Source organism: Perognathus longimembris, chromosome 3 (genome assembly GCF_023159225.1).
Source record: "Perognathus longimembris pacificus isolate PPM17 chromosome 3, ASM2315922v1, whole genome shotgun sequence".
NCBI classification, from domain to species: Eukaryota; Metazoa; Chordata; class Mammalia; order Rodentia; family Heteromyidae; genus Perognathus; species Perognathus longimembris.
Genome location: NC_063163.1, coordinates 92460836 through 92484853, shown reverse-complemented (window position 1 = coordinate 92484853; position 24018 = coordinate 92460836). Strand labels below are relative to the sequence as shown.

The following is a 24018-nucleotide window of genomic DNA, read 5'->3' as shown; positions in this document are numbered from 1 at the left end:
CTGTGTACAGCAGCTGCTTAATGAATGTGAGTGCTGTTACTCCCTCGCTTTTCAGCCCCTGCTTTATACTAGTCACCCTCATCCACAGACTGTTACGAGATCTGGAAGGAGTCAAAAAGTGAAGCTGGAGAATTTAATTCCTAATGGATGACCTTCAAAATTGGAACATCTGCCAACGACCCCCCACACCCATCCCTCCCAGATGGGGGCTCAGGCGGGCTTTGCTGATTGTCACAGTTGAGGTGCCAGAACTGAGTTTTAAGGGACCCCAGTTGGCCACTCATGGCCAGGACAGAGTGGCAGGTGGGGATGGAGCTGGGGGCAGCAGCAGGAGAGGCGGGCAGGTTTGTGGACAATGGAGGCAAGGGGTGGGTGGCCACCTGGGCACCTTTGCTCTCCACTCTCAGGGCCCCAGACCCCCTTCCTCCAGCCCGTGCCGGCCTTGGGGACTGGGAGACAGGCTGTCAGAGTTGGGAACCTCCCCATCGGGTCCCCAAGAGCCACCACCACCACCACCGGGGTCTACAGACTCTAAGCGCAAGGCTGGCAGCACGCCCAGGCTTCGAGGCACAGCTGGTGGGAAGGCCCAGGGCCCAGGCAGCCCTGAGGACCCTTCTTCGCTGCTGCCCCGGCTGCCACCTCCATTGCCTCGATCGGGGGCCAGCCGGGGCAGCTGGCGACTCTGGGGTGAAGGGCTGCGGCTGGCACCTCGGCGTTCTCTCGATGAGGGCCGCAGGGCGAGGCTGGGGAAGCGGGCTAGGCCCGGGCTGCGGCTCCGATGGCGCTTGGACTTGCCAGGACTAGGGCTGCGGGATTTGGGTGCCAGTAATTCTAGAGTACTGTCATCCTCGCCCTCCGAGCTGGTGCTGGAGCTGTCTGTGCTGCTGCTGGCCGACTCTGAGGTAGGCAGCGAGATCTGGGGGGAAGGGGAATGGAGGGGAGTTGGGGTACGTGGGAGAGCCGGGCCCCTGAGGCCTAGTGCAACCACTCCCACCCTGCCTCAAGGCGGATCACGTGGAGGTTGTGGCATCTAAAGGGGTCTTCTGGGGACCCCCCAATCAGGCCCCTTTACCTGGAAGGGTTCGGTGACTCCGATGAGGATGCTGTGGTGGTGGCTGTAATAACCCAGGATGAAGTCACCATGGCCTTTGGGCAATGAATCTTCACTGAAGGTCACCTGGGTGGCAAAAGGACAGGTCCAAGCTGGGGTCAGGTGGGAGCCTCAAGACACCCCCAACCCTAAGCTGAGGTCACCAGGGTGCGGGGCACTTCTCCTTCCCACCCTGCCCTCCTTTGAATCACCTGGTAGATGCTGCCATCCACATCTTCGTGTTTGGCCCAGACATATGCCACATAGTCCTTGCAATGCCGAAAACCCACCTGAAGTGAGAGCAAGCAGGGCTCTGAGCCCCAATGCCAGCATCCAATCAGACATCACATCAAACCATGCCCCAGGCTCCACCAGGCCCCCTCCTCCCCAGGGATAGCCACCCAGCCCCACCCCTCTCACCCTGTACAAGCCAATCCAGTCCCAGGAGCTGCGGGCGAAAACGGTTTCCATGCGGTACCTCACCACAGCTTGCTCCGGCCGCACCCACTCATCTGCCACCTCCAGCCGGACCAAGGGCACATCGTCCCTAAAGGCAAACTGCACAGGTAGGACAGGGGCAGAAGGGGACATCAGAGGATATCCTGTAGCATCCCTTGCACTCAAGACTCTCAACTGAGAGGATGGCATGTGAGCCCATTTCACAGACTGGAAAACTGAGGCAAGACAGGTCTAGGAGCCTGCTGCCATCACCTAGGATCACATCTGTGATCCTAGCTGCTTGGGAGGCTGAGGTCTGAGCATGGCAGTTTGAAGCCAGTCGAGGCAATAAAGCCCATGACTCTTTATCTCCAATTAACTTCCAAACAAAAAAACAAAAAACAAACAAACCCAGAAGTGGAGTTATGGCTCAAATAGTAGAGTGCTAGTCTACCAACACCCAGGCTCTGAGTGTAAGCCCCAGGACTGGCATTAAAAAAAAAAAAGGTCTAGAATAAATGTCAAACTTTCTACTTCTCAGTCCAGGCTTCCTTCTATTTGATGCCTCTTTAATAAGTGAGTAGAATTTACTTTTTTTTTTTTCTTTCCGTACTGATGTTTTGAACTTAGATCTTCCCACTTGCTAAGTTAGGTAGCTGCTCTATTACTGGAGCAGTACTCTCCAGCCCTTTATACTTTAGCTGATTTTTCAGATAGGGTCTCACCTTTTTGCCCAGGGCTAGCTTCAGACTATGATCTTCCTACCCTAACCTCCTGAGTAGCTGGGATTACAGGTTTGAACCACCATGCCTGGCCCTAGAATTCAGCTTCAAAGTTATCATATCCTCGATTTAACACTGGCTCTGTCATTGAACCCAGAGTTCTCTGTAAACTCAGGGGCTCTTATTTAACACTGGAATTATTGTAATGGTTCACAAGACATCCCATAAACTTCCCCATCTAACAATAGGTGCTGAATAAATGATTTGCCTATGGTCCGAAGACAACACCCTGGGTGGGTGTCCAGAGGCCTCAGACTCTATCACTAACTTCCTGTGTGACTTCAGGCAAGGCTCTGACCATCCCATTATTTACTTTTCCCATCTGAAGCTTTTGAGTTATTTTGTGTTGTGGCTGGGGCTTGAACTCAGGGCCTTGTACTCAGGCAGTCTACCCTTGGGCATTCACACCTCCACAGTCCAGGATTCTTCTGGGTAATTGGAGATAGAGTCTCAGACTCTTCTTCTGCCCAGGCTGGCCTCAAACTAATCCTCTGAATTTTGGACTCCTGATTCTCTAGGATGATAGGTGTGAGCCACTAGTGCTTGGCTATATAAAGTATGAAGGTCCAGGGGCTGGGGATATGGGCTAGCGGCAAGAGTGCTTGCCTCGTATACATGAGACCCTGGGTTCAATTCCCGAGCACCACATATACGGAAAACGGCCAGAAGTGGTGCTGTGGCTCAAGTGGCAGAGTGCTAGCCTTGAGCAAAAAGAAGCCAAGGACTAGCCAGGTCAAGTGGCTGTGGTGTGTGTGTGTGTGTGTGTGTGTGTGTGTGTGTGTGAGAGTGTGAGTGTGTCCTGATTGGTGGTGTTTCTGGGGTGGCAGTCAGCCAGGGCCTTGACTTGTGTCCCTTGGGGAAGGGCCTTCAGGTGGTGCCAGCTCAGGACTTTGTCTGTTCCCCTGTTGATTTGGTTTCAAGTTTCCTTCCCTCTGCTTCTGTTCAGGCAAACTGTTCCAGAAGAAACCAGTATGTTCTCTCCTGTCCCTAGATTCCTCACAGAAGGCCTTTGGATGGAAATGTCCTCCAAAGGCTTGCAAGGTCAAAACTGCCAGTCCTATTCTGACTGTGTTACCTTGGGTAGAGGCTTATGTTCTCAGAACCTCTCTTTCTCTCACTGGTAAAGCAGGAAAGAAAATATGGACATCTCAGGGCCATTAAGGCATTCAAGATGCCTGGTATGTAGCAGGTCTTCAGTAGGCAACCTTAATTTTCAATCCTCCCTACCTTAGAATCCAGACTGCTGGAATTGCAGGTTGGTATCTCCATGCCTGGCTCATGGTTACTTTAAAACACACACACACACACACACACACACACACACACACACACACACACACACACATATTCTTGTTAGAAGGGGTAAGATTGATTGGAATCTATTGTAAGTGTGTAGAAATGTAACAATGAAATCATCCTCTGCAGAACTAATAAACCAAACAACAAGGCTCTGGGTGGCTCATGCCTGTAATCCTACCTACTCCAGGAGGCTGAGATCTGAGAATCAAGGCTCAGAGCCAGCTCAGGCAGACAAATCCAAATGACTCTTATTTCCAAAACTAATGAGCAAAAAGCCAGAACAGTAGGCATGGCTCACTGGGTACAGTGAGAGCACAGTGTCCTGGCTTCAAATCCTCATAATAGCAAAAACAAAAACTTTTATCATTTTCATCTTCATTTTTCTGTTTGTGGTTCTGGGAATTGAACCTGGGGCACATGTGAGGGGCATGTTCTACCACTGAGCTTCATCCTCAATACCATGTAGCCTTTTTATTTTATTTTGGTGCTGGTACTAGGGCTTGAACTCTGGGCCTGGGTGCTGTCCCTTAGCTTTTTTGCTCACAGCTGGTGCTCTACCACTTGAGCCACAGCTTCACTTCCAGGTAATCTTTTCCCAAGAACAGAGGCCTTAGCTGAGTACAGGGAACTCATGCCTGTAATCCTAGCTACTAAGGAGGCTGAGATCTGAGGATCATGGTTCGAAGTCAGCCTGGGAAGGAAAGTCCATGAGACTCATCTCCAGTTAACTATCAGAAAACCTGAAGTAGAGTTGTGGCTCAAAGTGGTAGAGAACTAGCCTTGAGCAAAAAAGCTCAAGGACAGTGCCTAGGCCCTGAGTTCAAACCTCAGTATCAGTATCAAAATAAAATAATAAAATAAAAAGGCTAGTTGGGGTTGGGGATGTAGCTCAAAAAAGCAAAGGAGGAAAGAAGGAAGGGAGGGAGGGAGGGAAGGAGGGAGGAAAGGACAGAGATGCCTGGACAAGGCAGAAAGGACAGAGTAGGTAATTCTCAAGGGGAAGTCTCTGAGGGTTAAAACTCATATCCAAGGACGCAGGAAGCCAGGCGCAGGCAGGTTTCCATTGCTAGCTGAGGCTATTGGCCAGTGTCCCACTGACTGATCATGTGACAAAGCTACCAGGCAAAACATTCTCCAGTAGGGAGGGCTCTTATCAGATCCAGTGACTCAAACAACCCAGAGTTTGGGTTTCAGGGTTGGAAAGAGGGAGATTTACCCTGTTCTACTTCGATCACTGAGCTTTTGTGTGACTTGGAACCCATATCTACTTCAGTAGGAGCCCCAGATTCTCCCTGAGAAGAAAAGAAACAGCACAGCTAACATGGGCTCTGACATCTGGTTTCTGCCATTCTAAGATGATCACTTTTTGTTTTTTTTCTTTCTGCCAGCCCTGGGGCTTGAACTCCAGGCCTGGGCACTGTTTCTGAGCCTCTTTGTGATCAAGGCTCGTGCTCTATCACTTGAGCCACAGCACCACTTCTGGCTTTTTTTTGAGTAGTTTTATCTTTTCTGCCAAGGCTGGCTTTGAACCTTGCTCCACAGATCTCAGCCTCCTGAGTAGCTAAGGATTACAGGCATGAGCCACTGGCACCTGGCAAGAACATCACTTTTTACTTTGGCAACCAGGAACTTTAATCCTAAATCTCAAGCTGAGCAACACATGCATGCATACATACATACATACATACATACAGATAGGTAGATAGAAATATAGATAGATAGATAGATAGATAGTCATTTCTCAGTATCTTTAGGGAATTGGCTTACCGGTAGACACCAAAGAGACTGAGGATGTTTAAGTCCCTTGTATAAAATAAAACATTTTATAACTTTGTACATATCACATACACACACACACGTGTTTTGAACTTGGGGCCTTACCTTGTTAGACAAGTGTTCTATCACTTGAGCCATGAATGTATCCACCCACAGCTCTTTATTTTGCTTGCCCCCTAACTCTTCTTCATAAGAGCTGTGTGACCTTGGGGCAAGTTATGTGTCTCTGAGCCATAGCATCCTTATATAAAAATAGAGACTATAACCACCCCCCCAACACACACTCTGTTATGACAAATGGATACACCTAAGGACAGGACAAGTGCAAAAGCTGACTGGTGAGCAGCTGGATGTTCAGCTGGGTCTGATGACATCGGAAGAGAAAAATGAAAATGAGCTGGTGGCTCACATCTGTCATCCTAGCTGCTCAGCAAAGGAAGAGATCAAAGAATCAAAGTTTGAAGCCAATCTAGGCAGGAACGTATGTGAGACTCTTATGGCCAATTATCCACCCAAAAGCCATAAATTGAGCTGTGGCTCAAGTGGTAGAATACCACCAGCCACCAGCCTTGAGCAAAAAAAGTTCAGGGATAGCACCCAGATCCTGTGTTCATAGTTCATGCTCCAGCATCAACATGGAGGGAGGGAGAAGGGACAGAGGGAGGGAGGGAGGGAGGGAGGAAGACAGAGAGAATATGAGGCTAAGAACTCACCTGTAGGACAAACTGGGCAGCTACTGGCTTGTGGTCACTGACTGTGTACTCCATGTGGCTTCGGTAGCTGTGCTGGGTCACCTGGAGCCGATGGCTCTCACGTCCTGAGGGGCTGGGGCCTCCACCTGGAGCCTTGACCTTCCACAGGATGCGATCTGTCCAGGCTGGCTTACGCTTCTTGGCACTGCAGTGGGCGGTCACAGCCTGAAGTTGAGGGACTTGGGAGGGGAGGGTTCGAAGTACAGGCCCAGCCTTGCCTCTTGCCCCTCTTCTCACAGTCTCCCTTTTCTAGAGGACCAAAGCCTGTATCCCAGCTGGGTGCTGGTGACTCATGTCTGTAATCCTAGCTACTCAAGGAGGCTGTGATATGAGGATTGTGGTTCAAAGCCAGACCAGGCAGGAAAGTCTGTAAGGCTCTTATTACCAATTAACCACCAAAAAGCCAGAAGTGGAGCTATGGCTCAAGTGGTAGAACACCAGCCTTGAGCAAAAAAGTTTAAGGATAGTGCCCAGGCCCTGAGTTCAAGTCCCAGGACTGACTGGCACAAAACAAACAGCCTACAGCCTTGCCTCAGCCAGCTGCTCACCTGGTATCGTATTTGTTGGTACCCACGTCAAACTTGAAGGTGGGAGCAAAGTTAAGGGGTCCCTCCTGGAAGCCCTTCAGGATGGGCCACGTGTTCTTGGCCATGTTGAGCTGTGGGGTTCCAGAAGGGCAGAATTGGACAACAGCTTGGGTCTTCCAGCATCCGGAAGTTGGGCGGGGGTGGGGTAGGTGAGGGAGAGGACCAAAACTTAAGGTTCATGTGCCTTCTGGGACATGTTCTGTGTGCTTAGGAGTTTGGAGTGGGGTTAGGATTCCGTACCTGGTCCTTTTCCCAGAGCTGATGGAGCTGGTCGCTGTCGATGGCGAATTTGACAAAGTGCAGGTCGTAGCTCTCGATGCGGAAGTTCAGGTCCCCAAACCAGAACACAAGGCTGTTCACAGAGGAAGGAGGTCCATGGGGTGGAAGGGCTCAGTCTAGATCCTTCCTGGCCCCCATCCAGCGCGACAGCACTGGTGCTTCTGGAGATGCAGTGGATGGGTGGGCGGCACCAGACCCTCCAGCCAGCCAAGGGGCAGAGGAGAGTGGGGAGAGCGAGGTCTAGAGGAAATAATGTTGGGAACCCCAGGAAGACCCTGCCCCTCCGCAAAGCTCCACCCCTCTCCATCAAAATGCTGCCTACCACCCACCCTCCCACCCCAGGCAGGCATCAAGCATCCCTGCTATAGTCCCGGCCGGGTCCATACTCGTGATCCAGAATGCCGTGCGCTGATGGGCCCTGGAACTGCTGAAGGCTAAGGATGGTTTGAAAGTTGTCCTTGCGCTGCTCGGCCTTGTCCATGTGGGCTGGCAGGTGACAGTTCAGGAAGCAGAGCATGTGCCCGAAGGCCGCCAGGCGCACGCTCACTCCACCCTTGTTACCCTAGGAGGCAGGGGGCGGGGTGGCCAGGTCATGGGCGTGGCCTGGGCAAGAAGGTGAGGCCAGAGGTAGGAGAGAATGGGGGGTGGGGATGGACGAGGCTCGGACACGCAGCGGGTGGGTCCTAGGGAAAGAGGCCGAGCCCGGCGGCGGGGCAGTGAGGAGAAAGGGGGCGTGGTCCAGAGTGTGGGGCGTGGCGTTGGGCGGTGCTTGTGTGGTGTGGATAGGTCCTAGGGAAAGAGGCAGACCCTTGGGACTGGGCGGGAGGGGGCGCGGACTATACAAATGGGCGTGTCGTAGAAACAGGGGCGTGGTGTCGGGCGGAGTTAGGGTTGGGGCAGGCCTTAGGGGCCAGGTGTGCAGAATCCGGGAGGGGACCTTGCATGCCTGGGGATCCTGGGACAAATCAAGGGCCAATCTTTGGGTCCCTTTCCCCACTAAACCCCTCCCGAAGGCCGCTCCCATGCTCACCCAGTAGCCACCCAGGCCAGTGCGCGTGCAATCCGTCTGCACGTCCCGCAAGAAGGGCAAGTGGTAGTACTTGGCGAACAGCAGAAGGATGACACCCTGCATCCGGACTGTACTCACCTGCAGGAGGAGGGGGTCACGGTGTGAAAGGGGAGGGGCTGGGACACATCACCCTCGCCCCAGCTCCCTCCCACCTCTACTTTTCCCCTTGCCCTTTAAATTCAGTTCCTTCATCTTCCTATTTCACCGAGTCCCCACGATGAATCAAGGCAGATGCGGGGCAGGCGTCCACAGGGGTTCCTGCTTGTCCAAAGGGTGGAGTTCTGGGGGGATGCATTACCAGCACGAAGTTGAAGGGCCCCAGAGCGTCCATGAAAAGCTCACTCCACTGGTCAGTGAAGAGAGCGTCCTTGAGGCGCTTGTTGATCATGGAATTTACTTCCTGCAACCTGGGGACACGAAGGAGAGGTGGCCATCGGATTGGAGGGGCATTTTAGAAGCCCTGCCACTGGGTGGGGGTCTAGAAGGCCCGAGGGTCTCAGGAAAGGACCCCTCCCACCCTGGCCCCTCACCCTATGGCGATCATATCTGCACCATCACTGTTATTGCCACCGCCGAGGTGGAGGAGAGAGGTGACATCGTCGGGGGGCATGGCAGTGCCCACGTTCCAGGTAACCACAGTGATCCTGGGGAGGCAGAGGCATAGGAGGGTTGATTGCTGGGCTCGATTGCCCACAGTAGGCCCAGCACCCCTCCCACCAGACTCCCTGGAGAAAAAACACAGGAAGGAGCCATCCCTTAGGAAGGGATTCTGTGTTAAAAGTCCCAGTCCGGCCCACAGCCCTTCCAAGGAGAAGTCATCAAAGAGGAACCCAGGAGACTACATCATCCCTCTGTAAAGAATGGCTACTGTGGCCCCAATGACTGTTCTTAAGAAAGAACCCCTCACCGGAATCCGGGGTCGCTCTTGCAGGTAGGTTGAGCTGACCAAGATGAGGGTGCTGAGATAGATGTGGGAGAGATGGTGACTGGGGCTTCTTGGGCCTGAAGCTTAGGACTCAGGCACCTGCCAGCCCCTGTAGTCTGGGTGCCAGGCCCTGAACCCTGGCTGCCAGACCCTGGACTCTGGGTACCAGACCCTGGACTCTGGATGCCAGACTTTGGTCTCTGGGTGTCAGGCCCTGCACCGTGGGTACCAGGCCTGGGAAGAGCCACTTCAGGGGCTGGGGGAACACAGGCAGAACGGTTAGGGGAGCGGGTTGGGGAGCGGCTGGGAGACCGGGGTGGCTTGGGCAGAGGCGGGGGCACAGTCTGGCTTGAGGAGCTTCCTGGACGGAAGGTAGGTGACAAAAGTCCAGGGGAGCGGGAGCCAGACTCTGGAAGGCCAGTACCCACTTCCAAGGGTAGGGTCTGGGGTGGGCGTGGCAGGACAGGATCTTCAGGGCTATTTCGGGAGGCCTCAGGCCGGGCTCGGAAGGAAGGAGAAAACCGGGGGTCTGGGGAGGTTTGGATTAAGGCTGGGGAGCTGGTAGGACCAGATGCCTGAGTTGGAGGCTGGAGATGCCTCTCAGAAGGTTGGAGAGGTCTAGAGGCTGGGACATCCCTCTGTTTAGCTGGTGCCCATCCCACAGAAACTGGGGCTGCTATTGCAGATGCTGGAGCCAGAGTCTGCTCCCGAGAAGGGGACAGAACTGGACTGGGTCCCGGGGAAGGACTGGAGGGGGATGGAAGAGGGTGCTCCTGAGAAGCCAGGGCCAGACTTAGGCCCGAGGCTGCCAGTGCTGGCTTAGGTCCCTTGGAGGTGGGTGACAATGGCTTCTGGTCCCTGGAAGTTGGAGCTTGACTGGGTCCCAGAGTGCTTGGGGGCTGCCTTGGCATGGCTGAGGCCGATATTACAAGCTGCCCCAGTGATGTTGGAGCTAAGACTGAAGCTGAGGTGGCTGGGGGAGGCTTGGGGCCCGCAGCAGCAGATACTACCAACTGGCCCACAGATGTAGGGGCCAGACTCGAGCTGCGGGGGACAGGGGCTCTTTTCTGTCCCCCAGGGTTAGAGAGTGGAGCCAGGATGGGCCGGGGAGATGCCAGAGCCAGCCTTGGCCCCTCTGAGGAAGGTGACGTAGTTGCTCGAGGTCTCACAGGTGCCGGGGCCAGCCTAGGCTCTGAGGGTACTGGTGCTGCCATCTTTGTTGGGTGCTGAAAACTTGAGTCCACCTTTGAAAGGAGAAGTCAATGAATGACTCAAAGTGTCCCTGACCGGAGGGTGGAACTTCACCTTCCACTAGCACGCCCTATTTAACTGGGGGGAAAAGGGCACACCTTTACCAAGGAAGTCCTTCCTACTATCTCACTCCAATCCATTCTGCTGCAGGTCAGTTTCTCTTTGGGAAGAGAAAAGACAAAATCTGGGCCCCTCAAATTTGAGGACCTCTTTTTCAGATAAAAAAAAAATTGACGAAAACAAAAAGGGAGGGGGACAGCATATGAGTCTGAATCTCTTCTGATTTCCCTGCCTACAATGGGGCAGCCTCTTACTACCATTTCTCCAGCACCCGGGCAAGGGCTGCTGGCCTGAAACCCAAAGGGGACACAGGACTCAGCCTGTTAAATTTCTTTCCTCTCCTCCATGGTGCTCAAACATACTCAGATCCCCACCCCCACTACCATAGGGCCCCAGGTCCCCCAAATCCCAGGCCCTGTCTGTCCTCCTCCATTCCCCAAGCTCCATGCAGAGGGAAAAACTGGGAGCTGAGGCTGGCCCAGTTCCATATGACTTCAGGCAAGCACTTCTCTGTCCTGGGCCTCCGTTTCCCTCTTGATAAAATGAAGGATCTGTGCAAAGGGTCTGTACATCGCCTCTACATATATGAGCCCAGCGTTTACAAGATTTCCCCTGAAGCACGGAAGAATGAGTCTATTGTAGCAAGAATGGTTGATCCTGGTACATCTCTCTATGCCCAGCCTGTGCCCTTGTAACCCCTCTACCCTCTGCCCCATCTGTAAGGACACGCAAGTGAGGCTTCTCCCTTATGTCTGGCAAGGGGGTAGCAGCAGTGTGCTTCAGAGCCCATCCATCCTCTTTCTCAGGTCCCTGGATCAAGCATCCTTTTCCAGAGAGGACAGAAGAAGGTCTAAATTCAGCCCACGGGGGCCCTATCTCTGCCTCCAGATACGCACTTCTGTGTCCTTCTCGGTCCAGAGAACCTGGAACTCTGCCTCCACCTACCTCCCTTCTCAAACTCAACTCTTAGAGAGTCTGCATTTGGGGCATCCTCCTTGGATGCAAGTGTCCCACTTTGTGCCCCCCCTCCTCCCAGCCACCACACTGCCTCCAGCACTCATAACCTGAGACATCCCAGATGTCACACAGTTCCAGGTTTCAGAAACAAGACCCTCTCCCATTCATGTTTGCATTGGCTCAGAGAAGACAAGCAATTTGTCCAAGGTCACACAGCAAAGCTGGAGAATGAGTCTCTGAACACTAAATCCAAGGCTCTCCTGCGCTTTTCTGGAGATGGCTGGCTCTCTCTCTGGGCATCCTATCCATGCCCTTCCACCCCCAGGGCGACTTCTTTGTCTAGCTCCCGCTTGGCGGGCACAGAGGAGTGCCAATCCATTAGCCAGGGGCACCAGGGTGCCTGCAGTATGTGTGGGGGTGTGAGACCAGAGATTGGGGATTGGAGGATTAGATTTAGGGGGGGGGGTCTCTTACCTTGGAGGATGCCCCAGTTTGAGAAATCCCATGGAGCACAGGTGAGGGGCTCAGGCTCATCTGGGTCCCTAGCCTCCTGCTGTCCCCACTGCTCTGGCCCTCCATGTCCGCAGCCCCCCGGCAAGCAGGCAGCCCGGATCCCAGGGCTCCGGCTCCAGCTCCTCAGCTCCCAGGAACCAGTGATGTCATCAGCCCTTTTCAACCTGCTGAGAATTTAAAGGCGCAGGCGCCCACTTGCCCGCGTCGAGGTGGCCAGGGCCAGGTGGGCTACTTCCTCGGGAGTCTTTCAAGCTGGCTGCTGAGGCCGGAGTGGCTATGGGGAGCCGGGAGTGCGTGTCAGCCCCGGCGGAGATCACAAATGGAGGCTTGGAGGGGGCCCTCTCTACCTCCCCCGCCCCATCCTCCAGGAGTGGGGGAGGCCTGGACAGCCCTTTGCTCCCGGGACAGGTATGGACACACCTACAGGTAGGGCAAAGACAAGCAGTCCCCAGGGCAGTGCCACAGCCTCCAGACACCTGAGTCCCTGCCACATCCCATCGCCTTTCTGACTCCAGGCCTTGCTGTGGGGGGGCCCCCACCCTTGCCCCATTTTCCAGCCTCATGCCACCTCCAACCCCCCCCCTCCACCTCCTCTCCTCCCCTGCCCCTGCCTAGTTCTATTCTTCCCATTTCAGAACCAGACAGCCAGGCTCCAGCCACTGGAATCCTCTCCCGTCCCAGCCCCAGCGCCTCCTCTTCCGCAGACACCTCAGTGCCCTCAAATGTCCCCACAGGAGGCTTGGCCCACCCCCTCTGCTCAGCCGCCTCAGTTCAGCACTCACTAGGTATGTGTGGCTCAGTGAAGCTCTCCTGAGGTTGGGGGTGGGGGTGGGGAGACGACGGGGGACTCTGCAACTCAAGTCTAACCCAAGCCAGTTGCCAGGCAGGGAAGGAAAGTGGGGTGGAGAAAGGTCCAGTACTGGGAAAACAGATTTGGCCGAAGTGTCCAAAACAAGCCCAGAGCCAGACACTGGTGGCGCATGTCTGTAATTCTAGCTACTTAGGAGGTGGAGATAATGGTTCCAGGCCAGCCTGGGCAGAAAAGTCCATCTCCAATTAACCAGCAGAAGGACAGACTGGAGGCATGGCCCAAGTGGTAGAGCACCCAGTTATGAGTGCTGAGCAAGCTAATAAGCTGAGCAAAAGTACAAGGTCCTAAATTCAAGCTCCAGTACTGGCACAAACAACAACGAAGACCAGATCTTGGAGCTCTCATGGGCAAGGCCTAGAAGACAACAGGGTCCTCCACAGCCCTAGAGAAATGTCTGCTGAATGAATGAAGTAGGAGAGTGAATAACTTAAGAAGGCACATTTGCCCAAATGGATATGGGCTGTGTTTCTATCTCTTGTCCTTTCTCTCCTATCTAGAATCAGAATTGATTTGCCTGATGCCAGTTGCCCATGCCTGTTATACTAGCAACTGAGGAGGCTGAGGTCTGAGGATCATGGTTCAAAGCCAGCTCATTAAAAAAAAAAAAAAAGTCCAAGAGACACTTATAAAAAATAAATAAATAAGTCACCAAAAATCTGGAAATGGAAGGGTGGCTGAAGTGATTGAGTGTGAGCCTTGAGTGAAAAAGCTAAGGGGCTAAGGGACAGCACCCAGGCCCTGAGTTCAAGCTCCAGTACTGGTGTGTGTGTGTGCCTGCACACACGCGCACACACACACACACACACACACACACACACACAGAGGCTGAATTGCTTAGAGAGGACCTATCTCACCCAGTTCAGATAAAAAGTGTTGTGAGTTCTGTGTTCAGTGCCCTGCACTTCCTATTGGTCAACAGTCATGGGCCTCTAGACCTCTCTGTGAAGGTCACGTGAGCCCCTGGGTGGGCTTCCTGTCTTGGCCCAACTGTCTTCTACTCAGGGTCGCCCCATGAAGGTCTTTGCAAGGCCAGAGTGTGCAGGGGTGAGGACACAGGTCGTGTCAGGGTGCTGGGGTAGGCAGGTCTGTGGACTGTGATGGTGGAGATGGTGACTGATGGTGGATCCAATGATATTGATGGCTGCGAAGATGGAAGTGGAGGGCTGACTGGGATCAGGTGATCGGCTGATAGTGATAAGGAGGCTGGTGATAAGCTGGAGAAGAGAACAGGAGAGCTAGAGAGTTGGGGGGAGGGTTGTGTTAGTGGACACACAGGCTGGAATTGAAGGTAAGAGAGGATGAGGTGGTGATGTCTCCATAGAAGTAAGAAAATATAAAGTTCCTTCGCCCAGTCCTTGCACTCCCATTTTACAAAATGCCAAATTAAAAAAAAGAAAGGCAAATGAACAAAACACAACTCCCCCACCCCCCCCCCACCCCAAGAATACTAGCTTCTGATTCAGTCCTGGAGGACTGGGGGAGGGGAGGCCCAGGCCCCTGGGACCATGCTAATAGACACTAGCCCCCTTGGGAAGCTAGGCAAATATCATGCAAATGACTCTGCAAATGACTCCTCTGGCCCAGGGAGGAGAAAAAAAAAACACCAAAAAAACAAAAACAAATGAACAACAACAACAAAAACCCACACAGAATCTCCCATCATCCCCCTCTTTGGAGGTCCGAATGGCTGTCCGGGACTTTGTTTCTGGCCTGGCCACTGACTTACCTGGCTGAGGTCCTGATTTGCATAAGACAGATTAAAAACAGCAGATACCTAAGTATGTGGTAAAGATGACGGAAGGGAATACATATGCCATGTTTAGCTTAGAGCCCAGAACAAGCAAGTTCTGGGTAAAAGACCTCATCAGCACCATCACCATCATCTTCTACTCCAGCTCATCCATTTGGTGGATTCTGAAACTGAGGCCTGGAGTAAACTGCTGGGTTACTGGAAGTAGAAAGAGAAAGAAGGGGGTGGGGGTGGGGGGCGGACCCCTGCCGAGAGTTGAGCCCGGGAGGAGCTATATTTGTGTTCCTGATTTGATGACTAAGGAGGTTGATAACAGACTCTGGGGCTCAGGGCGGCAGGCCGGGGGCAGCTGCCAGGGAGAACCACCCCCTTGGAGACGGCTGTCTCTTGGGAAAGAGTGGGGAGCCCCTCCTGGCTCCCCCTCCCCTCCCTCTGCAGGGCGAGTCAGTATGCCAAAGCACAGCCTTACAGACAGCTCATGAAACCCCTTACCAGAAACTCTTGGGGCTGGCTGTTGGGCCAGTGAAGCCAGGGGAAGAAAGACGCAGGTTGGGGACAGGTTGGCTATCGGCTCCCCCATTGGATCAGAGAAGCTATCACAGCCTAGTAGTGTCTGGTGTTTGTAGGGAAGCAGTAGACAAGACTCCTCCACAGAGGAATGCTGAATCCTGCTTTGGAAAGAGAGTCTAGGATGCCACATGGAAGAGAAGAAATGCCTGGGGAAGCAGGGAGAATGGCAGGTGCAAAGGTCAGGGGGTTCGAGGGGAGTGGAGATCATGGAAGGTTGTGGCTGGGAAAGAATGTACCATTTGGAATTATGCCCTCCCAGCCGTTTTGGCTCCGACTCTGGCTAGATGTATTAGGAGCAGATAATTGAGAACAGTCCTTTCACTTCCTTCCTCTCCTCCATTCCTTCAGGGGGCTCCCCTAATCACCTGGCCCACCATGAAAGTCATGCTGTTGGTCACTGTGGGAAAAGTATAGGGGAGATGGAAGGAGTTGTGGGAAGGTGGCAGGATGAAAGGAATTGGGCACAAAAGAGTACTTCTTCTCCCCAAGACTTCACACCAAGTTTCCCTATTGGTAACAAGTGCCATATGCTGTCAGTGCCAGGCTTGGCTGGTTCCCACCCTCTGGGGCAGGTGTCATCCTCACCTCCCAAGGCTGCCACTCAGGAAGTGGGCTATGGGAGGAGGGGTGACTTTCCCAAGGTCACACAGCTGGGGCTGAGTGCAGGCCTCCCTCCTCCCTCTCCCACTCCCCCTCCTCCCAGGCAGCCCAGCACCCGCTGTCAGCTGCTCTGAAGTGAGTGGCTATTTTTATTCTAGTGCAGGGGATCTCAAGCAGCAGAGCCATGTAGGTTAGAAGACTGTAGGACACCAAGCCTCAGCAGGCAAGGGGAAACTTCCTGCAGGGACCAGACCCTTGATAAGCTTGCCTGGGGCGGGGCTCCAATCCCCTGAGTTCCCATGTTTCCGGAAACTTCCTTCTTGGAACTCAGAAGAGAGCATAGAGCCAGAGCAAGCCCTGGTCATGGCCCTGATCCCACAGCTAATTGGAACACTAATTGTGGTGTTGACTGAGCCTTGATCTCATGACCAGACTAAGCCTCTACTCCAGCTCTAGACTGAGATCTATGACCTCAGAATTGAGCCATGACTCCAGTTACAAACTGAGCCCATATCTAAACTTGACAGAAGGCCAATTTCAATTTGAGATCTTGACTTAGACTGAGCACTGATCCCAGCTTAAGACTGAGCCTAGGGAGCCTAGGTCATACATTGATCTCTAAACACAATCCAGATTAATTTTTTGTTTTAGATTGTATCCTGATTCTAGTGGAAGATTAGCCTGATCTTAATCACTAAGGGAGCACTGAGCTCCATTAATCATTGACTGCACCCCAATCTAAGACTGAATTCTGACCCTGGGTCATGCAAATTTGGTCACATATAGAGCCTTGATCTCAGACTGTGCTCTGAATCTGGTCAAAGTCTTAGCTTTAATCTTAGTCATTGACCAAGCCAAGATCCTGGTCACACACTGAGCCTTAATCCTGGCCACAGGCTGGACACTAAACTCAATCATCAACTGAGCCTAATTTTAGCTGACTTAGTTCTAAATTGGCTGAGTTTTGTTTTTATTTGTTAGTTTTTTTTTTTTTTTTTTTTTTTTTTTTTTTTTTTTTTGCTGTTTTCAGTGCCATTCCTAGGGCTTGCACTTAGAGCCTGGGTACTATCCCTTAGGTTTTTTGCTCAAGGCTAGGCACTCTACCATTTGAGCCACAGTTTACTTCTGGCTTTTTGGTGGTTAATCGGAGTCTCATGGCCTTTCCTTCCTGGGCTAGGCTTAGAACTATGATCCTTAGAGCTCAGCCTCCTGGGTAGCTAAGATTACAGGTATGAGCCACCTGTACCTGGCTTGAGGTTTTTTGTGTTTTTTTTTTCTTTTAATTTGTTTGTTTGTTTTCAGGCAAACTCTCACTCTATCCCAGGCTGGCCTCAAACTTGTCATCCTCCTGTCTTAGCCTCCTCAGGATTGGGAAAATTGGTGTGTTTCCACCATGCCTAGTTTAAACGTACTCCTAAACTGAGGACTGACCCTTGTCCTAAATGAACCTGACCACTTCACAGACTAAACCCTAGTCCTTGCCGCCCTTGACGAAGGCTGCTGGCCTACATGACATGTGCCTTTAAGGGGCATGGATTACCAGCAGGGCTCTGGGCTTCTTCTGCTGCTGAAGACAGAATGTTCCTGTTACTTACTACTGTGGCCTCTGTCTCCATCCCTGGTTCCACTGGCGGGCTGGTCAACCCTCAGCAGCCCGAACTGTGGCCCCAACAGACCACAGCATCCAGATTAATGCAATGAGAGTGGTGTGGTGGCATCTGTCCAGTGGATAGCCAGGCCCCAGAGCACTGGGGTTTGGGGCTCTGTCAGCAGACAAACCACAGGTTTATGGGGCCTCTGGCTCCAGCACTCTGGGGCCCTTGCTGGGCTGGGTAGGGGCTGAGGTAGAGCAATTGCTGGAATATGCCTCATGGATGTGTAACCAAGGTTCAGCTAAAATCAACTTGTTTGATTGTATAGAGAAATATAGAGGAAGAAATAAAAGCATAGCATCTACATATAAATTTCAGATACCACGATGATCATTTTTTAATTGTTTCATTTCAGAGGGTTTTGGGGGGGGCAGGGGAGAGGGGATCTACTCACACGTGGATTTGTTTATTTCTTTCCTTACTTATTTGCTTACTTATTTACTGTAGTTTGGACTCAGGACCTGACCCTGCCATTCAGCTTGCTTGCTTGGCTGGCACTTCACCCTGATTTTTTTTTTATTATTATTTTTGCTGGCTATTTTGGAGATGTAATCTTGTAGACTTTTCTGCCCATTTTGGCTTTGAACTGAGATCCTCTGGATCTCAGCATTCTGAGTGGATAGGATTGTAAATGTGAGCTTACACATATTCACATGCCCACACATATGTGTATTTTATTATATTGTATTATATGTGTATTTATATATATATGGTGTTTTTTTTTTACTATGTTGATGTTACAGAATCCATTGAAGTTAACATTTCTTTCCTTTTTTTTTTTTTTTTTTTTTTTTGGCCAGTCCTGGGGCTTGGACTTAGGGCCTGAGCACTGTCCCTGGCTTCTTTTTGCTCAAGGCTAGCACTCTGCCACTTGAGCCACAGCCCCACTTCTGGCCATTTTCTGTATATGTGGTGCTGGGGAATCGAACCCAGGGCCTCATGTATATAAGGCAGGCACTCTAGCCACTAGGCCATATCCCCAGCCCCTCCTTTTTTTTTTTTGATACTGGAATTTAAACTTAGGACCCTGAGCCAGGGTAAGGGTCAGCCACTTCCCCTTTATAACTTTCATTATTTTGGGCATCAAGTTTTTGCCAAGAGCCAGTCTCAGACCACAATCTGACTTACCTACACCAATCATGTATCTGGGACTACAGACATGAAACACCAAGCTCAGCTTATTTTTTGTGGTGGGGTCTTCCTTTTGCTGGAGTGCTGTCTTCAAACCTTGACCTTCTCAATACTGGCCTCTGGAATAGGTGGAATTACAAGTGTATACCTCCACACCTGCTGTCCACCTCTCAAACAGGAACATGATTGCTCCCCCCTCCCCCGCTTTAGTAATGGCCTCAATTGGGTAAACTAATGAACAATTGTGTGGCATATGATTAGACCTTTATAAGTACAGTTTGGCTGAGGATTTGACAATGTTAAAAAAAAAAAAGATGACTTCCTGTCTGTTAGACGAGAATGAAGTAGAAGGCCATACTTCGTCACCAGCTACTGGCCTATTGATTCAGGTCATCTTGACACTGTGCAGGACAAGGTGCTACCATGAAAAGCATAACAGGATCCAGTGCAGTAGCTCAAGCCTGTAATCCTTGATATGTCAGAGGCAAACATTGGGACTGCACTTCAAAGCCAGAGGGGCATAAAAGTTCTTGAGATTCCATCTCAACAAATAGCTAGGTGCAGTGGTAGGTGCCTGGCATTTCTAGCAACACGGGGATGCACAAGTGGGAAGATCGAAGTCCCAAGCCACTCAGGGCATAAAGTGAATCTCTGAATCAAAAATAAAGAACCCCCAAAGGAGATCAAGTAGAAGAGCACCTGCCTTGGAAATGTGAGGTCCAGAATTCAAAGCATGTACCACCAAAATAAACAGATATCCCATCCCAAACTTTACAAGGTCCTCCTGCACAATAGAAAATGGGTATTAAAGACAACTCTAAGGGCTGGGAATATGGCCTAGTGGCAAGAGTGCTTGCCTCGTATACATGAAGCCCTGGGTTCAATTCCCCAGCACCACATACATAGAAAATGCCCAGAAGTGGCGCTGTGGCTCAAGTGGCAGAGTGCTAGCCTTGAGCACAAAGAAGCCAGGAGCAGTGCTAAGCCCTGAGTCTAAGCCCCAGGACTGGCAACAAAAAACAAATAAATAAATAAATCCATAATGCTATAAAATAAAAAACATAAAGACAGCTCTAAGTCTGTTATTTTTATGTTTTTAATAGTCAAGTTAGAAAAGGGAAGAGGAACAAGAGAAGAGTTCACCTTCAGCTCTGAGTTATCCACGAGGCATGGTAGGTACAATATTAAAGCCCATAATACTTTTCGGAGTCAATAAAAATGTTTTCATTTTAATTTCTTTTCAAATGGGAAGTAAACCATAATAATAATAATAATAACAATAATAATAAATGATTCCATCTTGGATTCTGTTCATCTTTTTACCAAAGTAGTTGTGAAATCCAATTCTCTCCCTCTCTCTCTCTCTCTTTCTCTCTGTCTGTCTCTCTCTGTCTGTCTATGTGTGTGAGATAGTACTGGGGCTTGAACTAGGGTCTCAAACTCTTTCCTGGCCTTTGTTTCTCAAGGTTAGAGCTCTACCACTTGAGCCATATCTCCACTTCTGGATTTTTGCCAGTTAATTTGAAATAAGAGTCTCTTGGATTTATCGGCTCTGGCTGTCTTCGAATTTCTATCCTCAGATCCTAGCCTCCTAAGTGGCTAGGATTATAGGTATAAGCTACCAATGTCTGGCATGAAATCATATTTTTAATATGCCTCCTCCTCCTCCTCCTCCCCCTCCCCCTCCTCCTTCCCTTTCCTCTTCCTCTTCTTCTGGCGCTATTGAGGTTTGAACTCAGAGCTTCCTGCTTGCTAGGCAGGGTTCTGTCACTGAACCACATTGCCAGCCCTTTAATGCCTTTTTTTTTTTTTGCTAGTCCTGGGGCTTGAACTCAGGGCCTGAGCACTGTCCTTGGCTTCTTTTTGCTCAAGGCTAGCACTCTACCATTTGAGCCACGGCGCCACTTCCGGCTTTTTCTATATATGTGGTGCTGAGGAATCGAACCCAGGACTTCATGTTTACGAGGGGAGCACTTTACCACTAGGCCATATTCCCAGCCTAATGCCTATTTTTTAAATAGAAAAAGAGGCCCAGTAGGCAGAAATACCTCTGATCTAGAAGAATCATAATGCAGTCTTGGCTCAATGTGAAGAGGAGTCTCTAAGATCCAGTGGGAAAGCTAAGTGATCTTTTGGTATCTGCCAAGGTTTGGTTCCTGCCCCTTCCCCCATACAAAAATCTGAAATCTGAGGACTTCAGTCCCTTATATAAAATGTCTTAGTATTTGCATATAACCTACATCCATCCATCTTCCCGTGTACTTTTATGCTATGTAAGTAATTGTTATACTGTACTGGTTGGAATGAGGAGAAAGTCTCTCTCTCTCTCTCTCTCTCTCTCTGTGTGTGTGTGTGTGTGTGTGTGTGTGTGTGTGTGTGTGTTCTGTACAGATGCAAATCTAACTTCTAAGATTTCCAAGTCCAGGTCAGCTGGACCCACAGCTGTGACAAAGAGCTGACTACTTCCTGTGTCTGTGGAAGACATGAGAAGCAAAACAGCACCCAGATTTCATCATCTTTGATCTGGGGAGATGAGGGAAGGAATGTTTTGGGGCTTAAATCTCATCTCCATAACAGAATCCACTTCAGCTTTCTGAGCCTGCTTCCCAAGGCTGCAGGACAGAGTTCCGGAGGCCTTGAAGAGGTAAGGAAGAATGAAAGCCAGTGCAGACTAGATACTGTTCTCATAAGCTTTATTACACAGTAACTCTTTTATCTACTTTAGCCTCCTCCTGGGTGGAGGGCACGGGATAGGCGATATTCCTATTGCTGCTATGCGTGCTCTGAGGAACCGAAACTTGGATAGAAATTTCATCCAGAGACATCAGAAGTACAAATCAGGATTTCCCCCCAGGCTTCACTTTCCCTGTCCTCAACTTAAGGATCTGAAGCCTACGGTCTGCCTGCACCCTCTGGTGGCGCAAGGTGGCTCTGTCTGGATGCATCCACACGCAGAGACCAAGCTGGGACATTTCTGAGCCCCGGGGAGGGGGAGGAGGGCAGGGGGGCGGAGACCTAGCGCTCTTGGGGGCGTGGTCTTTCCAGAAGGGCGTGGCCTCTCGTGGGGGCGGGGCCGAGCCCGAGGGCCAAGACGTGGCGCAGCGGCCGGCTGGTTTCTCCTCCAGCCTGCGGATCTACTCACTGCCAGCCAGGTACCAATGAACCTCCAGCTGCCGCCGCCGCCTCTGCTACTGCTTCTCGCGGCGCTTGTGGCTCCAGCCACTGCTGCCACCAGCTACCGGCCGGACTGGAATCGTCTTCAAGGCCTGGCCCGGGCCCGGGTGGAGGTGAGTGCGCCGGCTCCCGACACTTGGGCCCCACAACCCTGCAACATCATATTCCTGGGATGATGGCTCCGTCTAGCCCTAGGGACACTCAGACCTCCGACTCCCCCATGGCTCTGAGACCCGTTTTGCTCTCCAGCCATGGGATGCTTAGTCTCCATGAGGAAGGCTGAGACTCGATCTTGTGGCCCTGCATTCTGAACCTTTGTTCTGCTTCTAATCTGGCCGCACTGCAGGCCCTTTACACAATCTGGCCTGACAGAGGAGCCTGGACATATTGGCCCAATCTTCTCTTTCCCAGGTGTTGACTCTCAAGCTGGCCCATCAGAACCCAACTTCACTCCCACACCCCCATCACTCCCAAATTCCTCCCCCCCCCCTTGGGATTCCCACCCTGTCCCAGTTTTGGGGCCTGGAGCTCTACAGTCTTTCTTCCTTCCTCTGGGGGAAGGAAAGTCTTTCTGGGTGCCCCCTCCACTAAGCAGGAGCTGGGAAACGGGGGCCTGCCGGAAACGTGGTTACCAGTACTTCATTTCACAGCTACCCCCAGGAAATTCCCCTCCCTGTCCCCCACAAGCTCTCTCTGGGCCCCTTAGCTTTCTGACAAAAGATGATAGGATAAGGTAGGTATGGAATGGGCAGTACTGGCATCCTGACTCCTGTTGGGAAGTAGACTTCCCTGAAGGAGTTCTCCCATCCTCTCAAATCAGGGAAGCAACCAGATGGTCTGTGGGGCCAGGCTGCAGGTGGCTGGCAGGACTGGCCTAGGGTAGCGTAGGGACCAGATGGCAGATGCCTCTAATAGGGGCCCCCAAGGCAGTTCTGAGCTATTTCCTCCAAGTCTGCCTATCCTTTGAGTTTCTGAGACCAAAGGGCAGGCCTAGGGAGGCCTGAGAGGATCAGGGTCATTATATTTGTCTCTTGGGTACTGAGAATTAAGAATAAATAGGATGTATAGGCTAGAGCCCCAGGGCGGGCCAGCCCCCTCTGGGTCTCTGGCCTTGCTCCTGTTTCCCCTGGTGTCTCTAGGCCTGATCTTCCCCTTCTATACAGTGCTTCTGTGCACAAGGGCCCACAGTCTCCTTCTCACTTTGGCAATTGCTCTTCATGGCGGGGAGGGGGGTTGTTGGGCTGAAGACACATGCAGGCCTCCTGACATCTCAATTTTTTTGTCCACCTCCAGACCTGTGGAGGATGACAGCTGAATCGCCTAAAGGAGGTGAGTTTGAAGGAAGAGGTCCCTGGTTCTGTGCCCCTGAACCTCTTGAGGAGAGGGCAATGTGGTCTCAGTGACTGGGGACAGGAGAATTCATGGTCAGGAGCCCTGGCCTGACTTGCTGGATGACCTCACTGGATTTATTTTTCACCTGGGAAAGGGTTAGGGATCATGTTCTTTGATCCTCTGTTCTCTCCCCCAGGTGAAGGCCTTCGTCACCCAGGACATTCCACTCTAGTATCCTTTTGTTTGAGGGAAAGGGGAATAAGGAGGGCACCAGGCACCTTTGAAGATAGAGATGGCAGGTGGGTTTTCCTCTAACAAGTGGAATTGAGTGGTATTGACCATCCAGAAGATTCTGAGATGGTGTCCAAATTGGATAAGAAGCCTGACTGATGGAGAGAAGGGTCCTTTATAGCTCTGAACCCTACATCTTCTCCCTGTAAACGGGGATCTTGGTTCCCGTGTGCGCGCAGCAGAGGAAGCAGTGTGGTTCACATACCAAACCAACTCCTCCTGCCAACTCCTACCCACCTTAACAACCCCTTCAGCCACAACCTGGTGATGAAACACCTCCCTGGGGCAGACCCTGAACTCGTGCTGTTGGATCGTCGCTTCGCGGAGCTCGAGGTGAGGCCTGAGGAGGGGCGGGGCAGGGGCGGGGCCGGGGCCCTGACGCTGACCACGCCCCTTCCCCCTTGCTCCAGCGCATCCCACTTAGCGAAATGACTCGCGAGGAGATCAACGCGCTGGTGCAGGAGCTCGGCTTCTACCGCAAGTCGGCGCCGGACGCGCAGGTGCCCCCCGAGTACGTGTGGGCGCCGGCCAAGACCCCCGAGGCCGCTTCGGATCGCGCCGACCTGTGACAGGTCCGGAGCCTCGGCGAGCTAGGAGCACCCTGCCTGAGCCCCGGAGACAGAATGAAGCGCTCAGCACCCCGGGAGCATCTCCCTTGCTGAGGGCCGACGCTGCGTCCCCGAGCCGGGCAGGAACGGGGGAGGTTCCTCCCGCTCCCCGTCCCTCCCCTCCACCCCCCAGTCCAGCTCCATTAAAACGCTCCCGCCTTTCCTGAGACTCCGCTTTCCTTTCCAGGCGGGGGGCGTGGGGGGAAGTCGGGCACAGGGGAGACCATCCGGAGACCCGGCATAGCTTTACCTGCCCGGGCA

The 24018-nt window shown here is 52.0% G+C and overlaps 2 protein-coding genes and 1 long non-coding RNA gene across 7 annotated transcripts; 2 read left to right on the top strand and 1 right to left on the bottom strand.

Annotated features, from left to right (window-relative positions):
* Window positions 1-119: 119 nt before the first annotated feature.
* Window positions 120-12349, bottom strand: Inpp5j (inositol polyphosphate-5-phosphatase J). 5 transcript variants are annotated; one of them, XM_048343317.1, is made up of 13 exons: window positions 11740-12349; window positions 8980-10241; window positions 8603-8716; window positions 8371-8479; window positions 8034-8150; window positions 7390-7565; window positions 6965-7076; window positions 6686-6795; window positions 6099-6282; window positions 1511-1648; window positions 1303-1380; window positions 1073-1177; window positions 120-916 (listed from the first exon to the last, which is right to left on the bottom strand). In XM_048343317.1, the coding sequence occupies exons 1-13, from the start codon at window positions 11842-11844 to the stop codon at window positions 404-406; spliced, it is 3123 nt and encodes a 1040-aa protein (XP_048199274.1). In that variant the 5' UTR covers window positions 11845-12349; the 3' UTR covers window positions 120-403. The 5 variants fall into 5 exon arrangements, 4 of the variants coding, with proteins under 4 accessions (XP_048199274.1, XP_048199275.1, XP_048199277.1 ...); XM_048343318.1 differs by having other exon boundaries at window positions 11800-12349; XM_048343320.1 differs by lacking the exon at window positions 11740-12349 and having other exon boundaries at window positions 8980-9031; window positions 9426-9558.
* Window positions 12125-13302, top strand: LOC125349298. Its single transcript, XR_007210501.1, has 3 exons — window positions 12125-12204; window positions 12414-12563; window positions 13147-13302. It is a non-coding gene; the product is annotated as an uncharacterized LOC125349298 (long non-coding RNA).
* Window positions 13303-21427: 8125 nt separating this feature from the next.
* Window positions 21428-24007, top strand: Selenom (selenoprotein M). The gene is made up of 5 exons (XM_048343316.1): window positions 21428-21639; window positions 22820-22855; window positions 23055-23089; window positions 23404-23482; window positions 23560-24007. Exons 1-5 carry the CDS (start codon window positions 21511-21513, stop codon window positions 23716-23718), a joined length of 438 nt encoding a protein of 145 aa, XP_048199273.1. The 5' UTR covers window positions 21428-21510; the 3' UTR covers window positions 23719-24007.
* Window positions 24008-24018: the final 11 nt, after the last annotated feature.